The sequence below is a fragment of the Meriones unguiculatus genome, chromosome 15, assembly GCF_030254825.1.
Source record: "Meriones unguiculatus strain TT.TT164.6M chromosome 15, Bangor_MerUng_6.1, whole genome shotgun sequence".
Classification (NCBI taxonomy): Eukaryota; Metazoa; Chordata; class Mammalia; order Rodentia; family Muridae; genus Meriones; species Meriones unguiculatus.
This window is the reverse complement of record NC_083362.1, coordinates 1,643,419-1,664,999: the sequence shown is the minus strand read 5'-3', so window position 1 is coordinate 1,664,999 and position 21,581 is coordinate 1,643,419. Positions and strand designations below refer to the sequence as shown.

Sequence of the window (21,581 nt, the reverse complement as noted above, 5' to 3'; positions counted from 1 at the left end):
CAGGAGCCCCCATGGGGAGCTAGAATGGCTACCCTTAGAACACAGCCTTCTGTTTGCTATTTGGTCTCTTCCCATGACTCCATGTCTTCCATTCTTCTTGTTGCAGGATTTCTGATGGGACTTTAGGCTCCTTCCTCACTCCACTTACCACTTCAAGGCCATGAGTAAGAAGAAGGAGTAAAATGAAGCATTCCTTTGAGCCCCAGCCAAGTACTTTAAAGGGAAAGAGAAATGACTTTATTTTTCAAATGTCCATTTTTTTTCTGAAGTGGGGCCTGTGTAGAGATGCTGTGAGCCCGGTCATCCTTAATGCACCACAGCTCTAAGCTTCTGCCTGCTTGCAGCGGTGGTAGTTGGTAGGGGGCTTCATATCAGCACTGGAGTTTAATAAACTTTGGTTTTCTATTTGGAACTTCTTTCCCAAACACTGCCACGCTCTCAATAAACGTGTTCAAATCAGCCGTTTCCCAGGTATTGCTTGAGATTATCATGCTGATGGAGATTGGGTTCTTTGGCTTTCTAGCATCTTGGGCCACCTTTCAAGTGCCTTCATAACCTCAGGCAGTTTGTGAATAGGCCTTTAAGGATGAATGGGTCTGTCAGTGAGATGAATGGGACAGATGGCTGAGGACAGCTTAGCTGTGTCTGAGAAGTTGCAGTAATGGCGATATTGTAGGCCAAAGTGAGCACCAAGGGGCAAGTGAGATGGAAACTTTTTGAAACTTGTTTTTCCACCTACCTAGCCCACAGTGCATGGGATGGTGGCTGTCACTCAATATTTCTTTTCAGGGCAGTTTCATACCCTTACCCCAAGGATGTGGAAGCTTTCAAACTCACATGAATACAGAGTAAAAGAATACAGAAATTACTGCACATTTCTGACCCAAAATATAAGAACTTTTCTAGCCAGTTCCTCACAGGTACTGTTGCAGTATTCTCTAACATGTATCTCTGGTCTATTCTCTACTGTGTCTCTCCCCTCATTTCTACAAAATTACCTCAGGAGACCTGCCTTCTGGAAACTGCACTTGTTAATTTTTGCTTTGCTTCTTGTAGCAGCGTAAGACTTTGTACTGTTACCAGGTAGGCTGTCACAAACATGAAGACACCTGGGTGGTTTTCTGATGTCACTACTTTTCTTCTGTGGCCTAAGGAGCTCTTCAGCCTCTCTGTGGAGATATGATCAAGTTCTTCCTCTGCACTTTATTACAGATCCTTTCTGAGTACCACCAGCCAGCCAGTGGTAGTGTGGAAAGAGCAATCTTCCAGTGATCAGGCCACACAGCCCAAACCATTTCTATTTGTCTCTACCTTGCTGGTCTTGTCCCACTTCCTCTCCCCTTCCAGATAAAAGAAGAGGTTGGAGTGTGAGTCTCTTTTTGGAAGGCAGCCTAATGGTGTCTTGGTGCAACAGATTCAGGAATTCATGGAATCTGGAAACAGTTGGAACACTGAGGTGAAAGAAAATATGCAGGTAATATTGAGGTAGAAGAATCCAGGAGGGGAAAGATCCCTTAGTTATTTAAATGTCAGCCAAGTGAAGGATACTTCAGAAATGAAAAGAGAAACTTGGAGGAGACTTTGGAAGTGTGGACTTCCAGATAACACAATGTGGTGGACTGATCCTGGCCTCGGAATCTGCAGATGTGTTGCATCTCCTTCCCCTCATATCCCAGTTCCTTGACACTCTGTTGGGAGATGGGTCATCTTCCCTTTGAATATGGACTCTCCTAGGGTTTCTACTGCTATGATGAAACAGCATCCCAAAAGCAAGCTGGAGAAGAATGGGCTTATTTGGCTTACATTCATACTAATCATAGTTGATTGAAGGAAATCAGGACAAGGACTCAAATAGGGCCAGAACCTGGAGGCAGGAGCTGATGCAGAGGCCATGGAAGGTGCTGCTTACGGGTTTGCTCATCATGGCTTGCTCAGCCTACATTCTCATAGAACCCAGGACCACCAGCCCAGGTATGGAACCACCCACCATGGTTTGGGCCTTCTCCCATTGGTCACTAATTGAGAAAATGCCTTAAAGCTGGATCTCATGGAGGCATTTTCTCCACTGAGGCTTCTTCCTCTCTGATGACTCTAGCTTGTGTCAAATTGACACATAAAACCAGCCAGTACACCATGGTAACTGGAACAGATCCTTGAAGTCACAACAGTCCAAAAGTTTGGGGATCTTTGCCATTTAATTTTTTTCCCTTACAAGCCAGGTGTGGTGGCATGTCCTTGTAATCCCAGCACAGGAGAAGCTGAGTCAGGAGACAAGTCTGAGACAAGGCCAGGCTATATGGCTATTTTTGAAACATGTTTCAAAGATAACTAAATACTGTAATTATAATTAAAAAAATAAAATTATAAATAAAAAATAGTTCTAAGTTGTATCAATTCTCCTTTGTTTTATACATTACCATGCACGTTTAAATCTAATGTGAGTTAAGTGTATCTATGAGTTTTCTGTTGCTGTAATAAAATACCATACAACTTTTAGAAGGAATTGTTTATTTTGCTTACCATTCCGGAGGGTTAAGAATCCATTATGGCAGGGAAGCATGTCTCCTGGCATGAAGCCAGAGTAAACTACAAAGTCTGCCACCAGTAACAACTCCTTCCCCCCAAAACAGTGCCACCAACTGAGACCAAGTGTTTAAAACCTTAAGCCCAGCAGCTTTATTCATAATAGCCAGAATCTGGAAACAACCCAGATGTCCCTCAACTGAAGAATGGGTACAGAAATTGTGGTACATTTACACAATGGAATACTACTCAGCAATTAAAAACAAGGAAATCATGAAATTTGCAGGAAAACGGAACCAGAAAAGCTCATCCTGAGTGAGGTAACCCAGAAGCAGAAAGACACATTTGGTATATACTCACTTATAAGCTGATATTAGCCATATAATACAGAATCAACAAGGGGACCCCAGGGAGGATGCTTAATTCCTCTTCAGAAGGGCAAATAGAATAGATACTGGAAGCAGCTGAAGAGAGGGAACAGGATGAGAGCCTACCATAGATGTTCTCTGAAAGACTCCACCCAGCAGGAGATTGAAGCATATGCTGAGACTCAGCCAAACTTCAGGCAGAGCACAGGGAATCTTACGGGAAAAGGGGTGATAGAAGGACCTGAAGGTAACAGGAGCTTCATAAGACCTACAGAGCCAACAAATCTGGGCCCAGGGGCTACTGAAGAGACTGATGCACCAACCAAGGACCATGCATGGAGAGGACTTAGACCCTCAGCTCAGATTTAGCCATGGGCAGCTCAGTCTCCATGTGGGTTTCCTAGTAAGGGGAGCAGGCCTGTCTCTGACATGGACAATATTGCCCACTCTTTGATCACTCCCCCTGTTGGGGAGGGCCTTGCCAGACCACAGAGGAAGAGGATGCAGCCATTCCTAATGAGACTTGATAGGGTGGTGTCAGATGGTAGGGGAAAAGGGCTCCCCCTTTCTGAGGACTAGAGGAGAAGAATAGCAGGGAAGAGGGAGGGAGGGTGAGACTGGGAGAAGACAAGGGAAGGGACTACAATTGGGATGTAAAGTGAAATTATAAATTTTATAATTATAAATTATAAAAAATAAGAATTCAAACTGTCAAAAACAAAACAAAACTTGAGCCTATCTTGGCATTCTCATTCAAACCATCATATTTAAATAGTTGGTAGTTAGATGTACAAAATACTTTTTTATGTAGAAAAAAGGTTTAGAGCAAAAAGAAACTTCTTTTAAAAGCAGTTTAGCATTTTCTGAAGTTCTCATTGAAAGCTGTTTTGCTATATAGTTGTAACAACCTTTGTAATTTCAAGAAGGGTTTCTGCAATGATCCAAATGGCATAGATGGCTCTTTGCATTTAGAGAAATCCACACACACATAGCCCTTAAAAGCCCTTCATTTTGGGAACCTTGAAAACAGCAGTAAATTACTTCCAAGGATGGGCCCTCTTTTCAGGGCAGGTCAGAACTGACCTCCATCGAGAATGGCAGTCTGGGAGATGCTCTGGGACCTGACCGCCAGTGGTGCTCTCTGCAGCACATCAGCCACTTGGTGGAGATGCCTTGTGGGTTGGCTGGCTTTCCTTCCCTCAGAAGTGCTGGTGCTGATTGGAGATGTTCTGTGACATGTGAGTGCCGCTGGGAACACCAGGAGAACAGCTTTGTGGTTTGTGCATGTCTCTGTGTGCACTCACATGCATATGGAGGCCAAATGTTGACATCGGGTGTCTCCCTCAGTCACTGTCTTCTGAAACAGGGTCTCCCAGTGAACCAGAAGCTCACCAATTCTAGACGGTCTCACCAGCTCCATCCAGTGGTTGCTAGGGACTGAACTCAGGTCTGCCTGTGTACATGGCAGGCACTGCCAACTAAGCCAGTGCCCCACTCCCCTGGACTTTTGTTGTTCATTCTTAGTTTATACATACGGCTGCTTTGCCTGCATGTATGCCTGTACACCAGGTGTGACAGGTGCTCAAAGAGGCAAGAAGAAGGCATTGAATCCCCTGGAACTGGAGTTACAGACCACTGTAAGCTGCCGTGCGGGTTCTGCGACTCAAACTCAGGAGCTCCGGGAGAGCTGCCAAAGCTCTTGACTGCTGAGCCATCTTTCTTACCCCAAGATTTTCATGTGTATGTATGTGTGTCTGTGTAATGCATGTATGCAGACGCCCTGCATGTTTGGAGGCCAGATTTGGGCATCGGGTCCCTTGGAGTTACAGGTGGTTGTAAGCACCTGAAGTGTATGCTGAGAAACAAGCTCAGGCGCTCTATAATAGCAACAAATGCTCTAACCAGTGAGCCACCTCTCCAGAATATCCTGCTTTAATTTAAAAGTTAGATATATCCTCATTTCTTTTTTTAACTTTCTATTGATTCTCTGTGAACTCCACATGCACTCCAATCCCAATCACCTGCCCATCTTTCTATATCTGCCCTCTACCCTTGCAATCTCCCGGAAAAGAAAACAACAAACCAACAAACATCTCCCTGTGGAAGCTGCAGTGTACCACACAGTACACCCTTCTGCCTAAGCATCTGTACTGGCAAACATCCACTGCAGTGAGTCATTGGTCTGGTTGAGGCCTCTGGCTTCTGCTGCACCATCGAGACTGGGCCCTCACTGGGACTCCTCCCAGTTATCCTGTGGTTGGCCTGTGTCATGGAGATCCTGCAGCTTCAGTTCTGCAGGATAAGAGTGCAAACATAAGAACCTCATTTCTGATACCTGTACCTATATGAAAATCCAGTCATGGCCACACTCCTGTAACCCCCAGCACCACAGAAGAAAGGGACAGGAGGATGGCGAGGGTTTGCTGACCACCAGCCCACCTCTGGGTTCTGTGAGAGACCGACTGATAAAACAGAACACACATCTTCCTCGGCTTCTACCATGCAGTGGTTCACACACCTGTATAGACACGGACACAGCACACACATCCACACATGACAAAACCCCAAACTGATGTTCCTGCCATAAGTTCTGCCAAAGGCGTGAGTCACTGGTACTGTGTCCGAATCACAGGTGAGACTTTTTCTGCGTCACCCGGGAAGCCTTTGGATACCAAGCAAAAGTTAGCCCATCTTTGAACCTTAGGTCCCTGATTCAGGGGTTTAGATGGAAAATAATCTTTCTTGAAGTGAGGGGAGGCAGTGGCAGAAAAACGTTTGAAATCTTCATTGGACTCTCCAGAGCCTGCCCTGGAGACAGGATGAAACCCTGCATTCCTGGAATACACAAAACAAGTCACTGTAGAGCAGGCTTCCTACAAATCGTGGGTGTGTGCAGAATCAGGATGGCCAGAACAGATAGCACGAGCGGCTGTGGCTCAGAAGAAGGGAAGTAACAGAATTGGGAAACGTTACTGCTCACTCACCCAGGGAAGCTTCCGGTATGCAAGGCTGTCTCACATGCCGCAGACCCAGCTGAAGAGTGGGAGGCAGGGCACCCCTGCAGTCCTGGTGCTCAGGAGGCGACAGTCTCAGCTGCATGGCTGGAGTCCAGCCTGGCTGCCTGGGACCTTTTCCCCAACAATATAAGTAGGAAGAACCACTGGAGAATTATGTAGAGGCTGAACAAGTGTCGGGCGTCACTGTGGCTGTGCCTCTGAGTTCATGTGGTGAGGTAGCCGGCTCGGTGATTTAAGAGATACAGTTCGGACCCCGGCTCTCCATAGAGAGCCCCGTTTGTTGACATGACCTTGTTTTACTTATTTAGTTGGGTTTGTAAAAAGATTTTGCTTTTTACTTGTGGGGACAGGAAGGGCATGGGCACATGGCTGGAGATGCCAGAACAGGCCACCTTGAAGGCGAGAAGAGGGCATCAGATCCCCGGAAGCTGCAGTTACGCATGCGTGTGAACGATGGACACTGACGTGGAGAACCAAACTCAAACCTACGGGAGCAGCACACGCTCCTGGCTGTCGAGCCATCTCTGCAGCCCTCAGTTGTTCTGGTTTTTGTTTTGTTTTAAGAGTCCCTCACTGTAGCTGAGGATAGTCTGGAACTTCCTGTAGCCTAGGCTAGCCTCTAACTCATGGTAATTCTCCTGCCTCCACCTCCCAAGTGTTGGGATCACAAGTGTGAGGCACCACATTAAGCCATTAAAAAATTTTTTTTTTTAAGCTTAAGAGCAATTTTCTTAGCTCAAGAGAAAAACAACAGAGTAGATAGGCAGAGAAACTGAACAGGTGCAAGGAGGAAGAGAAAAGGCCCTGCCTGGCAGCAGAGATCAGCAAGTCAGCCTCATGGCAGAAGGGGAGATGTACACGTGTGTGTGTGTGTGTGCACGTGTGTAAGAAGAAACTCACCATGGTAGTTAATGCAGTGGGTTTGAAAGGGTAGTGAAATTTTTGTCAGGGTCCAGAAAGTCCTAGGTTCATTGGTTTTTGACCCTGGACAAGTAGTTATTTCCTTCAGAGTATGAACATGGGTTCCTGAACAGATTTAACCTAAAAATATACACCCAGCTGCTTTTCTGTCACTACTTGTATTAATTTGATAAAGGGTGAAACACGAAATGGGAAGATGGCTCAGTTAATAAGCAGCTTGCTGGACAAGGATGAGGACCTGAGTTCAAAGCCCCAGAGCTTGTATCACAAAGCTAGGTGTGGCACAAACGCCTGTCATCCCAGCCCTAAGGAAGCAGAAACAGGAGGTCAGCTCCAGGTTCAGTGGGAGAGCCTGTCTCGAATAAAAAAACGGAGAGCGATTAAGGAAGACGCCTGAGGCTGACCTGCACGTGCACCAACCTGCACACGTGTGCATACACAAAGACACACATGCAGAGAAGGAAAGATACATGTAAAAGTAAAACAGCAATTTCAAGCCTTCCTGCACAGCTCAGACGAGCAGACACAGTTCCACTTTCCTCCATCACTTCAGGCTGTGCCCCACTGGGGTGGAAAGACACCTCTGCGTCTCCAGCTTAACTTTCCCTAAGGCTGTGCTGAGGCGTGTGGAGCCAGGCGCCCCTGGGCTTCAGTCCACGCCTCACGAGCAGGGCCTGTGCTAGGCCTGGCCTCCCTCCCCCACCCTGGCATACCCTTGTTCCTCAAGGGCTATTCTGAGCTGTGGCACTTCTCACTTCTCCTCCCTGGCCGCTCTCGAGCATCTGACCTGAAGCTCAGATCCTCTAGGTTTCCTTCAGGAGGCTGCGAGTTTGAGTGAAGAGTAAGAGCTAGGCCAACAGTGTCGGTTCATTTTCGCCCGGTCACCGCGCTCCTGGAGTCACAGCCCTCCTTGGAGGTGGCTCTGCTTAACAGGAAGGAAACACACAAGCACACATGCACACTCACCCACAGCACACACACACCACAGGCACCTACACCACACACACATACACACACATACATACACATACACACACATACACACACATACATGCACGCACGCACACACGCACGCACAAGCACACACACAGAATTGGTTATTACCTCAAAACCACCCTGGAGTGGGCACTGTAACCCAGTTCAGAGAGCTTGTGCCAGGTGTGCAGGAATCCCTGGGTCCCAACCCAGCACCACAGAAAAGCTGATGTGGTGGCACGTGCTGAGAATCCTAGCACAGGGTGGATGGAAGCAGAGGGTCAGCATGCCAGGGGCAGCCCCAGCTGTGTGGCTCAGGACTAGCTTGGGGTACTCGAGATTGGCACAGGAGCAAAATCCTGGAATGTATACAATGAATGGATAGTTGAAATCTTAAAGTACAATTATTTGTCTGTTCGTTCAGTATCTTCGGTCGCATGCATTCAGCCACGCACACAAGCAGCCACGCACGCGTCTGTAAGGTCTCCGGAAGTCCGTATACCCAGAGCTGCCCTCAGGCTGCACTAAATAGAAGCCGGGACTTGTGAAATGGGCTCATGTTCACAGGTTCACTGAAAGGAGAGCCTGGCCTCTGGCAAGCAAACGAAGGAACGAGTGGCTCTTTCTTGGCAGGCACCTACCGCTGCATGCCACAGCCCCACTGGCCTCCAGGACCCCTCAGTTCCTATTCACAAGCTCCTGTTGCACACTTAAAGACCCGCACCAGCCTCCCCCCACCAGCCTCCCCCCACCAGCCTCCCCCCACCAGCCTCCCCCCACCAGCCTCCCCTCACCAGCCTCCCTGCACCAGCCTCCTGTCCCTCCTCCCCTCAGATCCCTGCTTTCTTCACACCTCCCCCTTCTTCTCTTGCTGTCCTCTCCTTCAATCTCCCATTGTTCTTCCGATTCTGCAGCCCTGGCTTTGTCCCATCTACTCTTCTCTCTCTGCTCTGGACTCTTCCAGATGCCTCTAGACATTTTCTCTCTCTTTGTTAATCCCACCAGGTGAGAATAACTGCCACAAGTTTTGAGCCAAATTTGAAGTAAGCTTTATTAAACACTGGCCAGCACAATGGACGGTGGCCAGGTCCACACCCAGGATTCCCAGAGAATGGCCACAAATTGTATTAGTCAGATGCTTATAAAAGGAAAACCCAGGAAGCTACACACTTCCTGCTGTCTTCCAGTTTGGGGAAAGCATACACCCTGCCGCGCATCTCTTATCTGCGCGTGATCAAGCGCATCCTGTGTTTACAAAAGTGAAAACACTAGGTTTGTTATGTTAACATAAACAGCAGATTCCAGCTTTCCAGGAAGTTGTCTGTCCCTAGGCAGGTGGGGATAACAGATTTGAGGCATTTTTTTTTGTTTTGTTTTTGTTTTTGTTTTTGTTTTAGAGACAGGGTTTCTCTGTGTAGCTTTAGCTGTCATAGAACTCACTCTGCAGACCAGTCTGGCCTCTAACTCAGAGACCTGCTTGCCTCTGTCTCCTGAGCATTGGGATTAAAGGCATGTGCCACCACCACCCAGCTAGCTTTATAGATCTCTTAAACACAGTAATTTAAACTTAAAGCATAACTTTAGCCCTCAGGTCTTCTCCATAATAAAAGCCTTCCTTAATGGAGGGGCACTTCAGCACTTGCTTTCCTGCACATCCTCACGAACAGTACGGAAGTCCAAGGACAGCTTGCAGAATTCTTTCTCTCCTTCTGCCATGTGACTGAACCCACCATTAGCCTTGGTGCCAGTGCCTTCACCAGCGGAGCCCCGATATTCTGGATTTTAATGGACAGGGCCATGCAGAGCCCTGTGTTTGGACCTTAGGAACTGAGTCATGTTAGGATCATTGCCTAGTTTTCTGTCTGCAAGCCAGCAGACAGAAGAAGGCCAGACCAGTGGACAGAAGAAGGCCAGGCCAGTGGACAGAACAAGGCCAGGTCAGTGGACAGAACAAGGCCAGGCCAGTGGACAGAGCTAGGGCAGCAGTGGAGAGCTGGTTACGTCCACTGGAGGCAGGGGTGTGGAGGTCAGGGCTTCTGGTAGAAGAAGTAACTGTGCGAAGACTTCCACGCCTCAGCAGAGGAGGTTGACTGATACCCATCTCATCTGCACAGAAGGTACAGGAGAGATCATGATGCTCTGTGCTGTCATGTCTTGCTCACAAACCACACACAGACACACACATGCATGCATGCACACACAGGCGCACGTGTGTGTGCACACACACACAAATGAACAACAACAATAAAACAAACCCCTGTCCCAGTCCTGGAGAGAGAAGCTTCAAGGAAGATGTCATACAAAAGAATGGCCACCAACCTTCACTGAGGGAACAAGCCACACCCAGCTGAGCGTCCCTGCTCTTCTCACAGACTCAGTCCTCCAGCCACACATTGCTTCTTGGCAGGCTACAGCAGTTACTCCTTCTAGTTGTTACTGGCGCAGGGAAGACTGGGGTGATGAGTTGATGCGATAATGAGTTGAGCGGGATTAGCTGTAGGAGCACCGCCTCTAACATGGCTCAAGGCTGAGCGGTGTGTAGCCAGATCGGCAGAAACTGCGGGAAGGGAAATGCTCTATCTCCTAATGCAACTGGTGTAGGGAGCCAACCGGGCCTACAGTCAGTCCTCAGGCCCATCTGCACATCGAAGGACATACCTCTGTCCACCCTAAGCTCCAAGCTAGCTGGCCTCCGAGCCTCTAGGGAGTCTCTTATTTCCACCTTCATCTCTCCACAGGAATAAAGGAGTCGCACGCAGCAGCCACCACCTGTGAGGTTCGCACGGGTTCTGGGGATTCAAATGAAGGCCCTCCTGCTTCAAGCTCTTTTACACATGAAGCCCCTCTCTAGACTCTTCAGCTGAGTTCTCAGCTTCCTTCTGTACACTGGCGAACAGTACTGACGAAACAGTGAGGACCCCCCTTCTGGACTTGGAGTCAGCCTGTCCCCCACAGCCGCAGAGAGCCTGGAGGGGGAGGAGCTTGGGAAATAGCAGGATCTCAGCAGGAGGGAGATGGCGTCTTCCTCTCCGAGGTGACTGGCGTCGGCTGACAGAAAAGGACACAGCTCTCACCTCAGAGATGTGGCGGTTTACTCTGGAGCCAAAGATAAATGGTCGTGGCTTAGAAACGCAGGCAGAAGTCGCCCCAAATTCCATGTTCCAACATGGAAGCAGGTTCGTGAAATCTTTACAGTAATAGAGCAAAGAAAGTCAACTCAAGATACTTCAAAAATACACTGGTATAAACACCATTGGTGAGCAGCAGAGGTAGGCAAAGGGAGAAAGCTCTGTTACTAGGCCTGAGGGACGATGTGACAGCGTTTTCAGCTTTTTGGTTGGTTGGCAAGCTGGCAGTATGTTTGCGCACTCCAAATAATTGACCTAGTGGTCATCTAAGGTCCAGTGTGCAAGAGGGCTAGGGTGGCTAAAGATGGCCCAAGACAGCTTAGCTCTGGACTTAAAACATTCCAGACTTCCAGGAAGTTATGTGTCCCTGGGCATGCGGGGATAACAGATTTGAGGCATTTTTTTTTTTCTTTTTTCTTTTTGAGACAGGGTTTCTCTGGGTAGCCTTAGCTGTCATGGAACTCACTCTGTAGACCAGTCTGGCCTCTAACTCACGGAAATCTGCCTGCCTTTGTCTCCTAGGCACTGGGATTAAAGGCGTTCCAGTCAGTTAATCAGTCTGCAGAAGATCAACGGAAGGCACAGCTTTGGACTTTAAAAGGTCCTATCTGCGGCCTACGCAGCCTGGCCTCTCTAAGGTTAGTCAGCTTTGTCGCATTAACTGGCGAAAGCAGGTCTCTGTCAGAGACGTCCTCTGGGCCTCAAAGGAGATCAAAGGATTAAGAGAATGCTGGCCAGGCTGGGCACTGTGGGGGCAAAGGCCTGCAGGCCATGCTGGTAGGCCCTGTGAGGGTTAGTTTATATGTCTGGAGAGGCAGAACAGTCCTCAGGTAGTAGCCTGGGCTCTGGTGCAGACCTAGGATTCAGGTTCTCGGCACACAATGTTCTGATCCCTCCACAGGGTCATGTGTCACCCCAAGTGCCACAGCATCTGGTCAGTTTTGGCGCTGGGTAAATGGCCTCGCATAGGACAGTGATCTGAAGCTTGTAGAAAGAAGAGCCAGTTTACTTACTGCCTCCTTGACAAAATTCTCGGGCAAGGGCCAACCCACGTTTGGGACCTCCCAATCCAACACAGAGCAGGTGGGGAGAGGTAAGAAGAGAGGCCGGACAGGTCACAGAGAGATTCAAGGCTTTGGCTCTAAGGGAAGTAGGGACTGGCACGCGAAGGAGTGGCCTGTGTGGTGGGGTCACCTAGGCTGCCGCAGTGAAGACAAGGCTGATGTGAGGTAAGCAGCAAGCCAGCTTGTCGGTTCTTCCCGGCAGGATATAAGTGGGTAGATGGCGGTGAGGGCGGCAGGGAGAGGTCAGTCGTCAGAATGGGAGTCAGCAGGACGGAGGGGATGAACAAAAGGCCACAGGTGTCAACAAGCAGAGCAGAGCAGGGGGCAGGTGGAGTCTGGCTGGGTTTCCTGGGGGCTGTGGAGCAAGAGCTGGGGGGAGGGGACGGTGGCTGCACACTCAACCAGGGACTACTAGAATGAATGCTGACGACCCACCTTGGGACATGCCGGTCACTCAGGCTGGCTCCTGGATGCCTCCTGCATTCTCCAGTTGCTCCATCCCCTGCCCCTTAGCTGGTAGGACCAGCTGGGCTAAGTTCCTCAGGAGCAGCCACTCACCCTCCTCTCTCTGAGGCAAACTGCCTTCAGCAAGCCCTGTGGCCTTGCCCACTGCTGCAGGTCGAGCAAGTGGCAGGCAAATCCTGGTACTGAGACTTTAAGGGGTAGAACCCGTTACTCTGAGTTCAACACCACTAGGGCCTGCAGAAAGGAAATAAGGTTGTGGGAGGCACCTTGTGGCTCTAACTGCTCACATGACGAGAAAACCTTCCACCCCGAGAACAGGAGCTCCAGGCTGTGGCTGAAGCAAGCATGGCCCAGGCTGAGGCCCTGGTCCTCTTCTCCTCCCTGCTGACCCTCTGTGTTTCTACAGGTGAGTGGGGAGGCCAGAGAAATGCAGAGCCGATGGGGTGCGGGCCGTGTGGAGACACAGCCTCTGACCTTCATTCCTGTCTTCATTCCTCAGGGAGCCCTGAGGTGTGGGTGCAAGTGCAGAGGGGCCCCACGGAGCTCCCATCCTTCTTAGTTCGCTGTGGGGTCTCCACATCTAGCCCCATCTCCCTGGTCACGGTGAGCCGGGAGGGGTTTGTGGATGCCGGAGGGACCAAACTAGCCGTGTTACACCCAGAGCATGGCAGCCAGGAGTGGGCTCCCACCAGCCAGGCCCGCTGGGAAACCTCAAACAGCATCGCTCTCACTGTGACCCTGGAGCAATCCGAACAATCCCTGGACAATGCTACTTTCTGCTGCGAGTTTGTGACTTTCCCTCTCGGCGTCAGGGCTGCCTGCGGAGACCTGCACGGCTCAGAGCCAGGTATGTCTGCGGCGAGGAGGGAGACAGGGCGGACCTGGCCACCGGCTGCCCATCTGATACCATTCTGTGTCTTGGACTCTCTGCCCCAGCTCCAGCCCCCGTCCTTCAAGCAGTCGTGGCCGGGATCTTGGGAACCTTGGGGTTCCTTCTGTTTGGTTTTATCCTCGTACTGTGTCTCCTGTGCCGTCGGCAGAGGCGCTGGTGAGAACGGCTCCGGGAATATGCCCGCACCGCTTGGTTAGCTGCCTTCTGCCCTGACTCTTGTGTCCCACAGGTGTTTCAGTAGCGCTCAGCCATCCCTCACCGGCACCCAGGCACGGACGCAGGCTCAGGTGAGGCTTGAAACGCAGTAGCTGGAGCAGGGCTCCACAGCCGGGTGTGAAGCTGGAGTCCTCCCTGACGCTCCTCATCCCCAGCAGCCCACCAAGAGTGTTCCTGGCCCTGGCCACTCTCCAAGCCCCGCCCCATGCCCCCGCCCCACCCCTGCCACCCTGCGCAGCAGCTGGGTGTGACCAGCGGGTGACCAGCGCCTGCCCTGCTGCGCCCCACGCCCCACGGGTGACCCACACCAAGCCGGGTGCCTATCTCCTCAGCTTTCCCGCTTGGCCTCTGCACGCGGCGGCAGCTTCATCTCCACTGAGAACAGACTGTATGCCTAGGCATGAGAGAAACTTGCCCACACCGTTCCGTTCCCGACATCCTCTGACTGTCTGGAGCACAGAATCCCAGAACGATGCTTGGGAGTTCTATGACAGGCACCCACGGCCCTCTACAAGCCTTGGGACATCAGCTGCTGCTGTCTTCATCCTGGGCGCCAGGCCTCTCCACGAATCTTGTTTTCTTTTTAGGCCTCTGAAAAGTGTCATCAAACCCTGCTAGCTAGGGTGTGGTTAGTGTACGTGCTTGAGTGGACTAGGTGTGAGTGGAGGGGCTGTGACAGAGGCCCAGCTATATCCTGTCTTGCACACATTAAAGGCAGATGATGTCTTTAATAATGCCTTTAATAATGTCATTAAAGTGACCCTTCTGTTTGGGGCTTTAGCCTTCGCTTCCTTAGGAAGGCCAAAGGCAGAGTCAGTCCCTTGGGAGGAAGGAACCAGGTTAGGGCCAGAAGACATGGGGGTATGAGACCCAGGCTGGCGAGGAGCGTCCTGAACCTGTGGGCCTTGCTGAGGGAACAAGGAGCGGGGTCTCCTGAGGCTTCAGCCCCTGTTGTCTGACCCGGCCCCCTCATGACAGGCCCCCTGCATAGCTGGGATGGGGTTCTGGAACCCTCTTCAGAAGCAGAGGGGGAGAGGAGACAGAGCCCTCTTCCGGTCCTCACAGCTGCCCCTTAGCTCCCCTTTTATGACCAGGGAAACAGGCTCCCCAGTGGCCAGTCAGAGGTGGGCGAGAGGCCTTGCAGACACGTGGATTGTACATGGTTTCATCCACCTCAAATTGTTCTATGCAAGAGCCGGGCTCCTCCACATGAAACACGCTGGGCCTGCATCCACAGGGAGACGAGGAGAGAGAGCCCCGAGAGCCATAAAAGACCCCAGGTGTGGACTCCTGGGTCGCTCCAGGGTGGTAAACCACACAGCCTGGGATGCACATGATGAGGGCAAGGAGGCCTGAGGCACGTGAGGATCGCAAGCCAGGACAGCGAGCTGGTGCTGCATCACTTCATCACCGGTGAACAGAGCCGGGGGCACAGAGGGGCTTGCTGAGGCAGAGACGCAGGAGGGCCTTTGGGGGGCCCCGAGCGTGAGCATTCCTGGTGCTCGGAGGCTGCCTTCTGCATGTGCCCCTGGAACCTGTGTTACCTCCCGTCTCTACCAGGTGGCAACTGACCCCACTGCTAAGGGATTGGAGGGTCCTCACAGGCCATGGCACCAGAAGCCCAGAGGGCACCGGCGAGGGGATCTCCCCAAAGCAGCTGTGAGTGGGGGCAGGGTGAGCCTGCGTTCATAGCCCTGCCCTCTGCTGGCGTGGATAACCTGGACCATGCCCAGGCACCATCCTGAGGCTGACACCAGCTGCTCCTTTTTCCAGCTACTCACCCCCAGGTAGAGCAGAGTCTGTGCCCTCAAGAATCCTCCACAGACTCCTGTCTCCAGTCAGCGCAAGCCTGTCTTCCTCAGCCCAGCCTCTGCTGCCCTCAGCCTCACTCCCTTGACAACCTCACTTGAGGGTGTCCCCAGTCTCTCTCACCTTCCCTATTCCTGCTGCCCGCCCCCTTGCAGCTCGCACCTAGCCCTGGGTGTCTGTACCCCGGCATGACTCTCCTGGCAGTCTAGATTCATTAACTGCCACATCCTGAGAAGCCTGTGCCACACTCTGAATTGGCTTCCTCGGTCTAAAGCCCTCCACCAGCGACTGGCCTACAAGAACTATGACACTGAAGGGGTTGTGTGACCTCAAGTCAGCAGTTAGCTTTGAGACCTCAAACCGTTGCTAGGGCATTGTTCTCAGGGCCTCCACTGCAGCCTCTTGGGGCCACCATGCACAGGAAGTGGCCAGAAGACTGACGACAAAGCCGACAAGCTATGTAAACCAAATCAGACCTGAGAACTTGGCAGCAGAACCAGAGAAAAGGCCCTAGTCAGGGCGGGGGCGGGAGATCCAACTGGAGCAGTGGGACCCCTCTCCTCCTTCCTGTTGCCTGAGAGTTTCCAGAGCCACATGGGGGGGGGGTGTCACTCTAACCATAGACTGACTGTGGTCATATCCCCAAAAGCACAGGACATTAGGTCCCTTCGAAAAGTTATGGTGAAGGGGACCAAGGGTTCCCAAACCGAAGTTCAGCCGACCTCTGCAGAACAGGAGTCAGTGGCACAGAGGATTCTGTGGCTCCATTCTCAAACAGATTCAGCATCTGTGAAATAAATTAACTTGCTCACGAGACAGGGCTGGCTGGAAAGAGAGCTGTTAAGCCACAACCTCCCTCTGGGGGACTGCAGGGACAGCACAGGGCACGTGAAGGACTAGACAAGGCAGAAGATCAAAGTGAGAGAGGGGAGGACCAGCCAGCCAAGGTCAGCACGATGTTGCCCATCACAAGGAAGGGGCGGGGCTAAGAGATAGTGCATCTTTCTTGTCTGTTACCACAGGGGAAGGTCTGCAATGTAGGAAGAGGAATCCAATTGATAGGTGAGGTGCTGGCCACAGGCAATGGGGATCCTTAGGAGTCTCTGGGCATTCGGTCGCTTTACCCTGAACCTTTTCTGAGCACCCCAGTGTCCCTTCGCAGAGCCTCCTCTCTTGCTGCTGTCTCTGCTGCTGTCATTTTCTGGAGGGCCTCTGGCCATGGTTTGGCTCCTGCTTCTGCTGCTATCAGCATGTCTGCAAGCTGGTGAGTGTGGGGACCTCACTAGCAGGGACTGAACCACAGGAGGGGACACAGGGCTGGGAGGAGTGGGCTGTCGTGTGGACAGGGGTCTGCTAGAGGAGCCAGCCAGGCCTCTCTGCCCAAGAGACAGCTCATCCCTCAGAGTGAGCCTGACCCAACCCTCCCCTGTCTGTCCTGTCCCACCAGTCCTGGGGACAGTCCTGCCCTTGTCCCACACCTGCCTGTGAGGAAGGCTCAGGAGGCTCTGGGTTGTCCTTTCCATCCCCTGCTTGACCTCAGATTCTCCATCCTTCTCAGGAAACTCAGCAGGATCCAACAGAGACAATATCTATGGGGTGAACCAGCCAGCACGTCTCTCTGGTGTCCAGGGTGGCTCCATTGAGATCCCATTCTCCTTCTACTTCCCCTGGAGGTTGGCAGAGGATCCTCAGATGAGCATAACCTGGAGATGGAAGCACTTCCATGGGGACTTTATCTACAACTCCTCCTCGGGTTTTATACATGAGCATTTCAAGAACAGGCTCACCCTGAACTGGACACAGGGTCAGACATCTGTGTTCCTCGGAATCTTGAACCTGCAGGCAAACGATCAGATTATGTGCATCTGCCGAGTTCATCTGAACATGTGGGGAGGAAGCTTGAAGAAACAGCATTCATCTGAGGGGACAAAATTCATCATCTACAGTGATCCCGCTGAGCTCAGGCATTGATGCCCCAGCTTTCCTGCCCCCTTAGAGGCCACTTCCAGCTCCATACTCTGACCCTTGTGTCATGCTCCTGCCCCTGCCTCCGCCTTTCCCAGGCCTCTGACCTTATCTTTTGTCTTCCCTATAACCATCCCAAGTCTCAGCTGCTTCCTCTTGCCCTGCCCCTCACTCTGCCCACAGAGCCACCTGTACTGCATTTCCAGCTTCTCTCTCTTCTTGTTTCTATTGTCCTGTACATGGTAACGGCATCACTCAGACCTTCTGGCTCTCCTCTATAACTGGTCTTTTCACAGAGGTCAGGGCTAACCATTCTTATTGCTCCCATGAACCATCTAATACAAGAAGCTTCCTAGGAACAACCCACACTGCAGACCCCATGGACGCTTTATCCAGCACAGAACGTCACCGACAAATCCATACAACAAGGACATTTGCTCAACTGTGCTCTTAGCAGCTTTATTCGTAATAACCAGAATCTGGAAACAACGTAGATGTCCCTCAGCCAAAGAATGGATGTAGAAATTGTGGTACATCTACACAACGGAATACTACTCAGCTATTAAAAATAGAGAAGTCATGAAATTTGCAGACAAATGGATGAAACTACAAAAGATCATCCTGAGTGAGGTAACCCACACCCAGAAACACACACATGGTATATGCTCACTTATAAGCGAATATTAGACCTATAGTACAGGATAGCCATACTACAATCCACAGACCCAAAGATACTAAGTAACAGGGAGGGTCCAAGGGTGGATGCCAGAATGTCACTCAAATGGGGAAATAGAATAGACAGCAGAAGTGGATGAAGAGAGGGAACTGGGTAGGAGATGAAATGAGGATGTAAAAAAGGGTGGGGATCAGATGTGGGGAGGACAGAGGAAGGAGGTGAGATGGCTTGGAACAAGAAGGGAAACTGGGAGGGCATCTCTTTGTCAAGCTGGAGGCCATCAACAGGGTAGGATGTGGGTGTGACTCTAGCTGAGACTACTAAGTGGGTGAGGGGGGGTCATGGAGACTGAAGTGACCACCTCCTAGCCAGGCAGGACCCACAAAAACCTTTGATCATAAAATTATCCTGCCTATTAGAAGTGCAGGGATAAAGAGGAAACAGAGATTGAGGGAAAGTACAACCAATGATTGGGCCACTGAGACCCACTCCACAGTAGACAGCCAGCCCCTGACATTCTTCTACACTTGCAGACAGGAGCCTAACACGACTATCATCTTGGAGGCTCCATCCAGCAGTGAATTGAGACAGATGCTGAGACTTGCAGCCAAGCATGGGGCAGAACTCCGGGGGTCTGTGGAAGTGTTGTGGGAAGATGAATGGACCTGGAGGGACAGGAACCTCACAAGAAGACCAACAGAGACAACTACCCCAGTCCCATGGGGGCTTACAGAGACTGAGACCTCAACTAAGGAGCAGGCATGGTCTGGACCTAGGACTCCTGTATATATGTGGTGGCTGGGTCTTCATGTGTGCTGCCTGGTGTGTGTGGGGGGGTGCTGTTTCTAACATGGACTCTGTTGCCTGCTTTTGGATAACTTTCCCCTGGCAGTGCTGCCTTGCCTGGCCTCCGTGGATGAGTATATGCTCAGTCTTGATGTGACTTGATGTGCTAGGGAGGGTTGACACAGTGGGAGGAGGGCTCCCCTCTTCTGGAGGGAAAGGGAAAGGGAAGAGGAGGCCTAGGAGGAGAGGAGGAAGGGGGCACCCTTGTGATGTAAAGTAACAGGATGTTGCATCCTGTTATTTGAGATAAATCTGCAGCCATCTTTGTATTCAGTTTCTGTTTCTAAGGTGAAATTAAAGTCAAAAATTTAAACTTTCCTGGAAGTGGTTGTTCGTAGCTGACACTAGCAGACCCTGCCAGAGGGTCGAGCTGACCTTTAATTTGCTGTGATTCAATAGTGATATAACTCATGCTGTAGTATCTACTCAGCTGGCTACACTCCAGTTGCACCCTTCTTATCCACTCGCCTGGCTACACTTTGGATGTATGGAAGACTCCAAGCCCTGCCTTCTTACCTCACTCACCAATCAGCTTAAAGGTCAGCTGATAACACTTTGTCTAGTTAGCCAAAATGTGTTACTCCCCCCGCCGCCCCCGTGCATGTCTTCTGTATTTGGTTTTTTCTATGAAAACTCAGCTGTGAGAACTTGTAGAGGTCACAGTTCTGTTCCTGAGTCCTTACTGTGGCCCTGATCGATCAGCTTGGAGAAGGTGTTCCAATAAACCACCCATATCTAACTGAGCCTGGAGTCCGAGTGGTTTGTGTGCTATTCCTATACTAGAACAAAATTTAAATAAAATAAATTTTTTTTTAAAAATCTCAAATCTACTTCTCTCTTCAGCTGTCTATATGTTGTTAAAAATGAAACAAAATAAAGATGATACTCGCAAAATTTACTAAATCTAAGTAGAAAACTATCACTTTCAACTTCCTTTCCTCCAAAAAAAAAAAGTGAACTCTGACAAATAGCTCCTCTAGTGTTTTTCGAAAACACAAGTTCTTTTTAACTTTCACATTCAATTTCTTTCTTTCTTTGTATTAATTTATTCATTTAACATCCCAGTTGTATCCTCCTCCCTCATCTCCTCCTGGTCCCACCCTCTTCCCTCTTCCCCCAGTCCTGTGCCCTAGTACTTAGAAAGGGGAAGATCTCCTTCCTTACCAACTGGCCCCAGACTATCAAGTCTCTTCAGGACTGCCTGCATCCTCTTCCTCTGTGGCCCAGCAAGGCCACCTCAGCCAGGAGAAGCGATAAAAAAGCAGGCAACAGAGTTCATGTCAGAGACTACCCCTGTCTGTTCCCCTTACTAGGAAACCACATGAAGACCAAGCTGCCTATGGCTAATCTGAGCAGGGGTTCTAGGTTCTGTCCATGCATGGTCCTTGGTTGGTGCATCAGTCTCTGCAGGACCACCTGTTGGGACCAATTAAATAATGATGAGGCACACAACGGATTTTATATGAAAGAAGTTTATTAGATGGAGATGTAGAAAGAGAGAAGGAGAGGGGGAGACATGATAGGGGAAGAGAGGGGGCACCCCAACAGAGAAAGGGAAGAGGGCAAAAGAGCAAGAGAGCCAAGAAAGGGACAACGTGGTGGGTTGGTCCCTTTAAGGAGCAAGGTAACCATGCCTGCCAGGTGTGGCCACCTGGCCATTGACACATGATGACATCATAGGTTGCTAGGCAACCCAGAAGCAGGTGCCTAAATACTAACATTCCTCCCTTTTTCTATAATTAAAAGATGAGGAACTTGGGGTGCTTCACATGTAAGATAAGTTAAAGTATATAAATTTAGGTTCATTGGAAGCAGCTTTTGGTTGCCATGCAAGGGGTTAAGAGAGAGAGAATAAATAATAGCAAGAAAATGTCCAAATTACATGGTCAAGAGGAGGAGGGAAAGCCCCTGCCCTGAAAGGTTCAGGGTAGAGGGTTGCCAGTAGAGTTACCAGCCACGCAAGGCAGCAGGTAGGGACTGAGGAATGCTGGGAGAACCTGGAGCTCTTGTCCTGGTCCTGAAGCACACCATTCCAGCCTTTTGTTAATAATAAGTGAATAATGGTGTAGATTTTTCTTCTGACTAGTTCCTGCTGACATTGGGGGCGCAGTAGGGAGGTCTGAAGGCTGAAATGCTGGCCAAATCCAGGAAGAACAGACTGTTTTGATGCTGTCCAGGGTTTGTGAGAACATCCATGGCTGGGAGGGAAAGTGCAGGCCCAGCTTGATGTAAGTCTGTGAGGTCAGACTGGCACAATTGTGGTAGCTGCTTTGGTGCTGTTGTGGCTATAGGAGACATCTGTGTCTGGCAGGACACTGAAACATATATATATGCAGAAGACAAAGTTAAGTAGGTTATGGAGAAAATCCTTTTGGTGTTCATTGAAAACTTTGGGGGAGTGAACAGAGGTGGAAGGTTTGGATCAAAGAGACAAGCATGGTAACTTCTATTTACCGGAAGGAACCAGCATTTACCCAGTCACTGGCAGTAATTTAAAAGGCTTTGCTCTGGATCTGTCATCTAAGGAAACTGAAGCCAAGTTTGGTTACAGAAGTGTGTAATCTTAGAGGCTCTTAAAGTGGCACTAGGTGTAGAGACCTGAAATTCTCCAGAAGACATTCCAGAGGAGAATCTGGAGGAACGGACGAATGGACTATTCCCATTGGGAGGGTAGGGAGTCAGTGACCTGTCAAGGTGTCCCAAGAGCAAGGTTTAA

At 50.4% G+C, this 21,581-nt stretch overlaps 3 protein-coding genes across 5 annotated transcripts in view; all 3 read left to right on the top strand.

Annotated features, from left to right (window-relative positions):
• The window catches only part of Stag3 (STAG3 cohesin complex component), a 29,349-nt gene extending 28,905 nt beyond the window's left edge, over nucleotides 1-444 (top strand). Inside the window, exon 34 of the mRNA XM_060367952.1 lies at nucleotides 107-444. Within this exon, the coding sequence (XP_060223935.1) occupies nucleotides 107-115 (9 nt within the window). The 3' untranslated portion in view covers nucleotides 116-444. The remainder of the gene's footprint in view (nucleotides 1-106) is intronic.
• A 12,339-nt stretch (nucleotides 445-12,783) lies between these two features.
• Pvrig (PVR related immunoglobulin domain containing) lies at nucleotides 12,784-14,269 on the top strand. 3 transcript variants are annotated; one of them, XM_060367849.1, is made up of 5 exons: nucleotides 12,784-12,867; nucleotides 12,961-13,308; nucleotides 13,398-13,509; nucleotides 13,583-13,640; nucleotides 13,902-14,109. In XM_060367849.1, the coding sequence occupies exons 1-5, from the start codon at nucleotides 12,807-12,809 to the stop codon at nucleotides 13,965-13,967; spliced, it is 645 nt and encodes a 214-aa protein (XP_060223832.1). In that variant the 5' UTR covers nucleotides 12,784-12,806; the 3' UTR covers nucleotides 13,968-14,109. The 3 variants fall into 3 exon arrangements, with proteins under 3 accessions (XP_060223832.1, XP_060223831.1, XP_060223830.1); XM_060367848.1 differs by lacking the exon at nucleotides 13,398-13,509 and having other exon boundaries at nucleotides 13,902-14,269; XM_060367847.1 differs by having other exon boundaries at nucleotides 12,961-13,509; nucleotides 13,902-14,269.
• Nucleotides 14,270-16,529: 2,260 nt separating this feature from the next.
• Nucleotides 16,530-19,590, top strand: LOC110556775 (paired immunoglobulin-like type 2 receptor beta-2). The gene is made up of 3 exons (XM_021650711.2): nucleotides 16,530-16,642; nucleotides 16,937-17,973; nucleotides 18,553-19,590. Exons 1-2 carry the CDS (start codon nucleotides 16,597-16,599, stop codon nucleotides 17,347-17,349), a joined length of 459 nt encoding a protein of 152 aa, XP_021506386.1. The 5' UTR covers nucleotides 16,530-16,596; the 3' UTR covers nucleotides 17,350-17,973; nucleotides 18,553-19,590.
• The last annotated feature ends 1,991 nt before the right edge of the window (nucleotides 19,591-21,581 follow it).